The sequence below is a fragment of the Alosa sapidissima genome, chromosome 24 (genome assembly GCF_018492685.1).
Source record: "Alosa sapidissima isolate fAloSap1 chromosome 24, fAloSap1.pri, whole genome shotgun sequence".
Lineage (NCBI taxonomy): Eukaryota > Metazoa > Chordata > Actinopteri > Clupeiformes > Clupeidae > Alosa > Alosa sapidissima.
This window is the reverse complement of record NC_055980.1, coordinates 23,473,656-23,484,924: the sequence shown is the minus strand read 5'-3', so window position 1 is coordinate 23,484,924 and position 11,269 is coordinate 23,473,656. Positions and strand designations below refer to the sequence as shown.

At 46.8% G+C, this 11,269-nt stretch overlaps 2 protein-coding genes and 1 long non-coding RNA gene across 6 annotated transcripts in view; 1 reads left to right on the top strand and 2 right to left on the bottom strand.

The window, feature by feature from the left end:
• Nucleotides 1–11,269, bottom strand: part of LOC121699545 — a 12,545-nt gene continuing 1,276 nt past the window's right edge. For all 3 annotated transcript variants that reach the window (XR_006026974.1, XR_006026975.1, XR_006026976.1), the window contains exon 2: nt 1–2,645. This is a non-coding gene — a long non-coding RNA (uncharacterized LOC121699545). The remainder of the gene's footprint in view (nt 2,646–11,269) is intronic.
• nrbf2b (nuclear receptor binding factor 2b) lies at nt 3,130–5,799 on the bottom strand. The gene is given in 5 exon segments (XM_042081771.1): nt 3,130–3,313; nt 3,315–3,914; nt 4,241–4,281; nt 4,457–4,541; nt 5,601–5,799. Coding segments are annotated over 5 exon segments (909 nt in total). The 5' UTR covers nt 5,631–5,799; the 3' UTR covers nt 3,130–3,160.
• Nucleotides 5,972–10,508, top strand: LOC121699542 (ankyrin repeat domain-containing protein 60-like). Of its 2 annotated transcripts, none has more exons than XM_042081770.1 (4): nt 5,972–6,511; nt 6,745–6,875; nt 6,996–7,116; nt 9,576–10,508. In XM_042081770.1, exons 1-4 carry the CDS (start codon nt 6,295–6,297, stop codon nt 10,094–10,096), a joined length of 990 nt encoding a protein of 329 aa, XP_041937704.1. In that variant the 5' UTR covers nt 5,972–6,294; the 3' UTR covers nt 10,097–10,508. The 2 variants fall into 2 exon arrangements, with proteins under 2 accessions (XP_041937704.1, XP_041937703.1); XM_042081769.1 differs by having other exon boundaries at nt 5,988–6,511; nt 6,972–7,116.

Here is an 11,269-nt window from a genome sequence, read left to right as displayed (position 1 = left end):
TGTTATTCAACAGTCATATTTTAATACCTTAATCATGTACTTACAGCGACAGCCACCATTCATGCATCAACAAAGCAACAAAACGTACACTTTCATTTCAAGATTTCTCTGTATTTCTGAACAATCACACACAGACATTTGTTTTTTTTTTTGTGTTTTTTTTGTTTTGTTTTTTAAATCAAATCACATACAATACAAAAGAAAAAAAAAAACAATATTAGGACGCACCCTGATTACGTATGTAAACCAATAATCAATTGACATGTTAAATTAAAATGAAAGAGAAGACAACAATGCAAATTTTGGTTCCCTCTTCTTTATATACACAAGGGCAACTGTATAATGCAGCTGCGTAGTATATTTTATTTTTGTTTTCTCTTAAAAACATAAACAAAAGCTGAATTTATCAGTCACAGGTTTGCCACCTTTGATTTAGTGCTGTGGAGACACAGGTGGCATTATGATGTCACTGCAGTGTGGCCTGCGTCCTCATTCTTCCTTCTTTACGGTCATAAAAATTACAACAAAGCAAAAAAAACCAAAAAAAAACCCGGTTACCTGAAGATATTTGTTAGTGTTGCACAAGAAGGTGTGTGTGATCACCACAACAAAGACATGGACTCCATGTCAATGCAACTGAAAAGGTGTGTGGTCTTTACCATTACCGGGCTGAAATACCTGCCGGACGCAGGTAAATGACCACAAACAGAAACCTGTGTGTAACACGTCTCTGTTTGCGACAACTGGCCATTTTTAAAAAAAAAAGTAATGTCAACTAAAACAAGTAAAAAAAAAAAAACAACCTCCCTCATCTCACGCAGGTCTTCTAACACAGACCGACTGAGAAAGGAACTAAAACAAAAAGATAAAAGATAACATAAGTTATTGCTCTGCGTTTTTCGATGACCTCTGTTTAAAATGTCCAGCATGCATGCTGTGGTGTATAAAGCCTACAGTTGATCAGAGCGTACTATGATGAAATGACGACCCTGAGGGGACACCCGACACACCTACTTGTCAGGTAGTAGGACCACTTTTCTCAGTAAGGCAAACTTGAGCCATACAACACTGCAAGCCAGCCATAGAGACACACAAGTTCAAGCCGAAAACTCAAAGCAGAACATTTTTAGTTTAGCTTACCCTAAGAGCTGTTACACATTGAAAAGACTTTGACTGTTCAGGAAGATGGCCATGGTTGGACCCCTGGAGTTGTCAAACGTATACCGGGAAATCCTAAAAGAAATATTTCAAACGCTGAGGCAAGCAGATGATTCCTTCAAGATGGGGCGCGAACGGCAATACCAGGCAAGAGGCGTTTGCCGTTCATCATTCCCAAAAAGGTGACGTCACACATTTTACACTCACTTTCACACATGCGCACAACACAGTCTTTGTCCCACCCAACAGAATATGCAGCAACAACAACAACAACAACATCAACAAGAACACAAGAGGTGTTCTCTGGAAGGTGAGGGAGGAAGCACAGAGACACACGGCACCCCCCCTCAACACTCCAACAAAACACACACACACACACACACAGTGTGGGTACAGTTCACAGTGCTCATCAGCTGTCCTGTTCATTGAAAATATGGGGCGTTTGCCATGATGACACTGAGCAAAAAAAAAAACAAAAAAAAAAGTGCCCAATTTCCTCTCTGGTAAGTCTGGAGTCTCTCGTAGTGGTCCAGGTGTTATTGTCTGTGCATGGGCACTTGAAGGGTGGAAACAGGAAACAGTTCAAGAGTTTCCAAGCTGTTGCAGACAGAAGAGGAATGAGCCACCGTGCAGATCTCCACGGTGACTCTGGTGTCTTCTCATGAGGATAGCACTCTATCGTTAGGGGGGAAGTTCAGTTTGTGTTTAAAAGGCACAGTTCTTGCTTTTTGAGCATTTTTGTTTCGGGGGAGGACGCACACACGCACGCACGCACGCACGCTCGCGCACACACACACACACACACACACACCACTCACAGCACCCGAGTCACAAAGGGCGCTGCTAGCGGGAGAGACGTCACGTTATGTCCCGTGTGGGAGGGACTCTTCGGCCATTGCCGGACAAACACAGAGACAGGAAGTGATGTATTTCCCCTTCGCACAAAACATCACTGCTGGATTACCATTCCACATGTGTGAAACACGTCCAGACACGTATACATGTTGCACACCAGGGGTTGTTCAGTCATATTATTTCAGTAATAATTTCAGTTCTGAAACTCAACACAGCGCTTCCTCCACATGCGAGGATGGCACGCTGACCGCCTCGAAGGAAGCTCCAACACCACGAACGAGGGAACGAGAGGAAGAGCACCTGGACATCCGCAGGGTGACTACAGGTTGCCATTTCTAACGATGGGGGGGGGTTCACGTCCATGAACTACACGGCAGGCGTAGTGGCAACATGTGGGATCAGTCCATTTTGGGCCAAACAAACAAGACTCAGGGGTTCAATGGCTGACATGGATTGTCAAGATTCATCCACGGGAGGAGGGGGTTCTGATGCAGCAAATCGGATTAAGAGAACATCTTTGTGATGCGCGTCTTTCTGATGTACATGTCTGTGCCAGCCTTTCCCAAAGACTCCCTTCTTACACACACGTGTGTATGTATGTATGTCTGTGTGTGTGTGTGTGTGTGTGTGTGCTGAGCGAAGGACAAACAGCAGAGTTTCTCGTGGTCAATGCCCACTTTTTAGTCCATCCTTCTCCCCCCATGTGTAGATCTCCCACATGGACAGCATGTCTTCCCTCCACTCTCCTCCCCTGTCCATTCTTCTCTTCTTCCCTCTCCCCCCTCCCTCTCTCCCCCCCCCCTCTCTCTCCCCCCTCTCCCTCTCTCCGCTCCCTCTCTCCCTCTCCTCCTCCCCCACTCCCCTCCCTCTCTCTCCCCCCCCTCCCTCTCTCCCTCCCCCCATCTCCTTCCCCCCCTCCCCCCCCCTCTCTCTCTCCCCCCCCCTCCCTCTCCCTCTCTCCCCTCCCACTCTCTTCCTCTCTCTCTCTCTCTCTCTCTCTCTCTCTCTCTCTCTCTCTCTCTCTCTCTCTCTCTCTCTCTCTCTCTCTCTCTCTCTCTCCTCCTTCTTCTTCTCCTCCTCCTCCTCCTCCTCCTCCTCCTCCTCCTCCTCCTCCTCCTTTCCTCTCCTCCTTTCCTCCTCCCTCTCCTCAGAGTTTCTCCCCGTCGAGGATCTCCTGCAGCTGGTGCTGGACGTCGTCGGACAGCTCCAGGGCGGGCAGCTGGTCCAGCGGGATCTCCTGCGTGGGCATCTCCAGCGGCGGCAGCTGCGGGATGTCGATGTCCTTGGCCTTGCGCTCCTCGGCCGCCGCCACCCGCCAGCGACGCCGACGCCGCGTGCCGCTGCGGCAGCACCCACAGCAGCTCCGAGCGCTCCACGAAGTCCGCGTCCGCCTCCGACTGGCTGTCGTCTCGCTCCAGCTCCCGCTCGCGCTCGCGGCGCCGCAGCCGCTCGTTGTCGGTGCGCAGCTCGCCGTTGTCGCGCTTCAGACGCTCGTTCTCGCTCATGAGCGTGTCCACGAGCTCCCGCAGCTTCCCGATGGTGGTCTCCTGCTCCTCCAGGCGCATCTTGTCGTCCTTCAGCGCCTTGCTGCCCCCAGTGGCTGGGCAGGTCTCGGGCGCGGGCCGCGGCGCCCCCTTGTTCTTCAGCAGGTACAGCCAGGTGTCATACTCGTGCTCGGGCACCTGCGTGGGGTCCAGTGCGGGCGAGAGTGGCGGCAGCGGAGTCTGAGAGGCGCTCAGGTGGGTACCCTGCTGCTGCTGCTTCAGCCGCTGACCGTCACTGGACGCAGCGGGCTGGAGTACCCGTGGCTTGGCCTCTCGTCGCGAGCGCTTCCACTTCTCCTCGATGAGGCGCTGCTGCTTTATGTGACTGTCCCGCTGCAGCTCCAGAGACAGGCGAGCCTGGACAGACAATCAATCAATCAATCAATCAATCAAATCAATCTATCAATCAATCACACAGAGGACAAAACACTCTAACAGAGGCCCCAACATAACACAGTTCCCTCACATTCTATTCAGACTATTCAAGAACATTTCAAAATCAAAGGATATAACACTGCATATTTAAAGGCACAGATACATTCATTACTGTTAAAACACAGAATTTTTGTAATGAGAACCATCAGGCTTAAGTAAAGCTCATAGATAACAAAATAAAACCAATTGAAAGTGACTTGAGTGCATGCACACTTCCCAACTTTGCTGGTTGCAGTTGACCAACCCACCTGTTCACAATCTGTGAGCTTCATGGCATCCTTCAGGAGATCTGAAACACGGAGAGAAGTGTCAATGAGGAGGTGGGTGGGGGGGGGGAATCCCTCAACATCTGTAATAGTTAACATCTCTAATAGTCAAACTAGTTGCCTGAACATGAGAACTGATGCCAATGGGTAGGTATAAAGGCTGACACCACAAAGAGCTTGGAGAGGAAATATACCAACCCGCAGCTTTCCTGTGACACACTATGGCGTCCTCATATTTCCCAGTTGCCAGAAGGCGATCTGCTTTCCTGCATTGTTGATGCGCCTGGAAGAGTAGAACAGACTTCTTTAACACATGAGAATATACTAAGAGCTGAGCAGCATCAAAACCACACAAACTTATGGACATTGTGTTATGTCCATTTCGGGTCAAAGATAATCAAATATTAGGTGACCCATAATACACCTCATGAATACAAATGCAGTTAATTTAGCATTTTCATTTCGTTAATAAAAGTGAATTCACGCCGTAAAGTTGCTCGTGACAGGAACAGGAAGCTAACTTGCCATCCAAGCTAACGTCCACTTGGAGTTTGTAAACCCTGAGTGCAAGCTAGCTGCCTGTCAAAAAGACAGGAGAACAGCTTATCCGAAGACAACATGACATTTCGTAACCCTTTGTTTATTTCGCAATATGAGACTTGCTATGGCCAAACTAGCTGATAGCAATAGTTTTTGCTCGACATATTGTTGACCGTGTTTACAAACGATAAATCAATGTAATAAAACATGTCACGTTCCTGAAACAACACCGCGAAATATGACAGAGGACGTGGCAATCCTTGTAAAGGACTCCTGCTAGCTGGTTACATTGACGCTAGCTAGGTTCACGTACACTGACGCCAGTTAAACAGATCTTCACAGGTTCAGAGACAGAAGTTAAATCATTGGTCATAGCTAACTAGCAAATCTCGCTCAACATTTTGAAAGTCAAAAAGCAACTACGCTCTTAGTAGCTGATGTCGAACTGCTACCACCGGAGGAATGACAGTCGGGATGGGCCGAATAAGTCACTGTTGTTAGGTAACGTTAACTTAGCTCGGTCGCTACCTAGCAGCAGCCAATAAGGACAGCCGCATCTGACAAAATTAGCCTAGCAGTTGTAAGTTAATAGCTTCAATGCCACCATTCCGTGATAACGTTACATTTGTTTCCTGACAATAGTAAGAAAGGGTGACCCAGTGTAAACTTGTCATTTTGTTTGGGACAAGGAAAGGGTACGCGAGGCTACATGGCAAAAGTCAGCTGTAGGGACAGACAGCTAGATTCTAGCTAGCAACAATAACGATAGCGAGGTTAGCTAGCAACATAAACACAAACTTACGAGGTTAAGAGGACTTTCCACCACCTCCATTCCTTAATCTTCACAATATGTATCTACATAAGAATAGTTTTAGCTCCACTGAGACGGTCATTACCATTACTTTGTCCGGAACCAGATATTCTGGTTTCGCCGGACAATTTAAGGAGCAAATTATGGCAAACAACAACTTCCCTTACGACTTCGCAACGAAATCGTGTGACGTACATTTTGTCGTCACTTCCTCATTTTACTTCCAGTGCGATTTTTTTCTCCAGTCAGAATTTATTGATAGTCTGATAGAAGTTACACCGTAAAAATGCTATTTATTTAGACATAACATATATACAAGCTTACTGCAATACTATTAGCATAGGCTGTTATATGTATTTATTTTAAAACGTAGCCTGTAAGCCAGTATTTATGCATTTTAAGTTTTAAACAAATTATAGTATAACTTATAGAATCGCCAACGTAACGTTAGTTTATTTGAACTCTTCAAGAGCTCGAAAACCCTACTGAAACATTTTGCGCAGTGAAAACCAAAGATTCTAGCGCGGAACTCCGCTCTAGAATCTTTAGTGAAAACAAATCTATCGCCTTGGTAACCAGCTGAGCTTCAACCCATCCATCTTTCGTGTTTTCACATTGCTAATGGAAATTACGTTGCTAATTACTGATTAAATTACAGACAAGTGGCTGTATAAAACCAATAAAAATGCTTGGTCAAAATCCCAAGAAGAATCATGCGATGAAATGTATACCTGGTTCGAGAAAAAGTCGTTTCAAACTCCACACGAAGTTCCAAGAGACCGCAGAAACTTTCACCGTTCTGAAATGTTACCAAAATATGAAGCTAAGCGAACTGAAATGCGCTTTGGAATTGGTGGCAGGGATTCCAATGGACCTTCAGCGGCTCAGTTATCTCGACGAAGGTAGGGCTTACCCTAAATCCAGATGAAATCCACAATAGACTAGTTTTTTAGGCTATGATCGAAATAAACTAAGCTATTATAATGATGTTCCTTTCAAGTTTGTATTTATTTTTTATTTAAGTCCCTCTTACTTAAATAAAAATAAACAAAAACTTGAAATACTCATCTGTTCAGGTTACACTTAATTAAGTCTCTCTCTCTCCCTCTCTCTCTCTCTTTTTAACACCCACAAGGAGACTTAATTGACCAAACAAGCATTGGCCAGAATGACATTATTCCTGGCACCACTCTCACCATGGCGATTTGGCCTTACAACAATTGGCGGGAAGTTGTCCAGGCCGCTGCCTTAGGAGATATGTGGAAGGTGAGTATTTCGATCAGGATCTAGTTGTATTTAATCAGTAGGCTACTGATTACTCTTTTTACCTGTATTTGACCATTATATGACTCTTGGCTACAGCTGAAGAATGTGTTGTCCAGGCAGACCGCACTGAATGGGGTTGGAGATGAGGGGAGCTACTGGAGGTCTCGGCACCTGTCCACAGCCCTCTACATCTGTGCCCACCGTGGGCATCTGTCAGCCCTGCGCTTCCTCTTACAGAGAGGTACAGCTTCCTGCCAACTAGCATACACACACACACACACACACACACACACACACAAACACACACACTCTCTCTCCCCAAGTGGAGTTGTGTTCAGTTAATAGTAATTCAGAAACCTCACTGAGGCCCACACTGAGGCATTTGGCATAGGGATGACCTGTGTTGCCCAGATATTCACTCAAGTAAGTGGCTTACCACAACTTTTCTGGCTACTGCATGCCTCTAGCCCAGCCCCTTAACCACTACCCACTACGCTACCACTGCCCAGTATTCATACCTTGGCCCGCTGGTTAGCACTCTGGCTGGTGGCCGTGGCCCACTGGTTAGCACTCTGGACTTGTAACTGGAGGGTTGCCGGTTCGAGCCCCGACCAGTGGGCCGCGGCTGAAGTGCCCTTGAGCAAGGCGCCTAACCCCTCACTGCTCCCCGAGCGCTGCCGTTGTAGCAGGCAGCTCACTGCGCCGGGATTAGTGTGTGCTTCACCTCACTGTGTGTTCACTGTGTGCTGTTTGTGTTTCACTAATTCACCGATTGGGTTAAATGCAGAGACCAAATTTCCCGGGATCAAAAAAGTATATATACTTATACTATAGCCCTCCCAGGTAGTTTAGAAAGAAGATGAAGGCGTTGCTCCATTTGCCTCAGAGGGCCTCAAGGGGTTCGGCTCTTCCTGGGTTGGGCCTGTGAGGCAGTCGGCATGTTTCAAACACCTGTGTTGCCCAGATATTGGTACTATTAGCTCAAGTTGTTACCGCCAGAGCAGTCAGGCAGCTACAGTGCCCCACTCTCGGGGCATGCATGGACTTTGAGAGCAAAGATTAACCGGAGTCAAATTCCTTGTTTGTTTACGCAAACCTGGCCAATAAAGCTGATTCTGATTATTTTAAAGATGCCCCCAAAGATAGATAGATTGATAGATAGATAGATCGATAGATACTTTATTGATCCCCAAGGGGAATTTCAAGGTCTCAGTAGCATACAGACATCACACACAACATGCACTTACAGCAGAAAAAAGTAATATATGTATATACATATAAAGAAAAACTCCACTGTACAATAGAGACAGTAGAAGATAAGAAAATACTAAAATACTAAAGTGTAGCATTGTAGCTGCCTGGCTACTCTAGCTGGAGGTTGCAGCAACTCGAGTCAGGTTGCACCATTTTTTTCCCCTTCATACCAACAGTACTCAATGACCTTGCGAAACAGAGATCTGTGTGAAAAATTGCTGGAGTTCTCCTATAATGATTGCAGTCCCCAACTGTCCATCAACACCTCTCCCCAAGTGGAGTCGTGTTCAGTTCATTGTAATTCAGAAACCTCACCACTAGAGGTTACACACACTGTAACTTTAAGAATTTTACATTTAATGCAAACATTCAGTAAAGTGTCACAGATAAATGTCATCCAACGCAATGAGTCAAAAGTATTAATTTACATTTATCAGACGCTTTTATCCAAAGCGACTTACATATTTCAATTATATTAAAAGAAAAACCAGCAAGGTCGGCATCTGCGCCTACACTTTTGACCCGTGTATTGCTTGGTGCGTCCGCTCCCAAAAAGTAGTGATCGCTTAAGGTAATGAAACAAGGAGGCGCACACAAGGCTTGTGTGGAAAAATGTGTATTGTAGCCGAAAAGTTACAAAAGAAGTCAGAGGCTAAAACTGGAGCAACAGACGTTTCGGACCTGACATTAATTTTCAATGTCTCCATAATTATATTACAATGGCCATTGTCCCAGGAGCAACTCGGGGTTACAGTGCTTCCCAGAGAACTGAATTCCATGTGTGGTGGAGAATTAACTTGAATGCAACAGTTTAACAAATTGGCACAGCGTGGTTATGATGCTAACCAGATTTAAGCACAATTTAGTACAACCTGGAAAATCATCGTGTGGTGCTATTTGTCCTTTCCAGGCAATTCCTGGCAGGTAGTTAAGAAAAAAGAGGGAGGCATTATTGCTCATCTTGCCTCCTGGGACCCGCATGTCTGGATTGGGCTCTGTCTGTAGGCCTGTGAGGCAATCGGCATAGGGATGACATCGTGTTTAAACACCTGTGCTCTGTGTTGCCCAGATATCCACTCAGGTTAGTGTCTGAACCAGCTAAATTAAAGGTCAAGCAAGAGAACAGTTAGGTAATGCTCATGTGTTATAATACACAATAGTAAGATTTGACTTGGATTAGACCCAAACTCGACCCAAATGTGGATCTCTCTCTCTCTCTCACCCACTCTCACTCTCACTCTCACACACACACACACACACACCACACACACACACACACACACACACACACACACAAAGTGTAGTCCCCAATTGTCCCCTCAACACCATTTTGTCCTGTCTTTTGTTTCCTAGCTTGCTTTGTTACTCTCCTACACCACATCATACTGTAGTCTTGACTTCTTTTTGTCCTTCCCTCTCCTTCTCTCTGCATCCGTCCACTCCTAGGAGCTGACCCTAAGTTCCAGACGCCAGGGGGCCGAGGGGTCCTTCACGTGGCGGCCTCCGAGGGCCACGCGGCGTGCCTGCGAGAGCTGATCCAGGCCGGGGCTCCCAAGGACCTGCGGGACCAAGCCGGGGTCACGGCGCTGGAGGTGGCGCTCGCCAGGGGTCAGTCCGCGGCCGTCCACCAGCTCAAGCTGTCCAAGTGGGAAGACCGGGCGCAGCGACTTCACCTGCCGTCGTACCTGGAGTCCGCCGAGCTGTTCGCCCACCAGCACTTCGACTCGCACCTGCGCACCTGGTACAGCGGCAGCCACGCGCAGAGGTACGACGCCGAGCTGGGAGGCCGGGAGGCACGTGGTTGCAGCAGGCCGAAGAGCGTCTTCAGCGGTACCAGGCGCAGTACCTCTCCTCACCACATGGTGTCGCCACCCACACGTCACACCAGCACTCCACTGCGAGCAGCGGTAACCGGCAACAACAAAGGCCCACAAGCGAGAAAACAAGTCTGGGGAGCGCATGAGTGATTAGGACCTGGAGGAGGACAGGAGGCGTCTGTAAACAGTGTGTAGGGACATTTACCCTGCAGTAATGTTCTACCCTAGTGCAGCACTCTACCCGACGGCATTGAGGCTCAGAATTGCAACCATGGCATATGTGTACTGTAGGTGTTATTGGAAACTTCTTACAAGTCTTCTTACAGCATATTGAGAGGTTTAGCCAACACAGAAAACAGCATAATAGTTTTACAATGAGTTAGTATCATGTGCTATAGGCAAAGATTCAAAGTTAGGCCCTAAGTTTGCCTGCTGTATTATGTCTGTTAGATGTTTAGGCCTTGTGTCACATTTAGGCTTGATTTATTGTGATATGCTGTGTAATTAAGTCAATTACAAGTTTTATGTCTTTGTAATAAAGGTGTCTTATTACAGTCAGAAACATGTGTGCTATTTGTTTATTTATTTTATTTGAATGGCTGTGAGATGCAAAATAGCAGCTCACACTACAGGTAGGTTCATGCACCCAGAGAAGGGAATGGGCCCAGTTATGGGATTATGGTAATAAGGTCAACTCCACACTTCAGCAAAACTACTGATATTTCAAAGAAAAGAAACAATCGGTTTGGGAAAGGTTGGAATTTTTGAAAACTCAGGTACTGTACTGTAGGCAGGCAGGTTTATTGTTCTCTATGGTTCGGCAGCAGAACGGTGGCAGCGCTGGTGTAACGCTAGCGTTGAACAAGCTGAGCGTTGAACAAGCTGAGCGTTGAGCAAGCTGAGCGTTGAGCAAGCTGAGCGTTGAACAAGCTGAGCGCTGAACAAGCTGAGCGTTGAACTAGCTGAGCGTTGAACAAGCTGAGCGTTGAACAAGCTTAGCGTTCTGAGCGTTGAACAAGCTGAGCGTTCTGAGCGTTGAACAAGCCGAGCGTTGAACTTGGTTCGACTTCCAAAGAGCCACGTGAGCGTATTCAATGGTCAGTTAAGGCAAACCGTAGACCGTACCATAGAAACGAGATAAAACGTATTATGGTCTTGCATTACGCTTGCCGCTGCTGCTTGCCTCTGGCAAATGTGATCCCCATCTAAAGCTTTGAAAAGATGCCCATCCAAGTGGACTGGAACCTCTGTCTTGAGCCCTCTTTCATGAGCATTCGGTGGACTTGAAGGTCATTGACCAGCTGAGCAAAGACAAACGGTTCC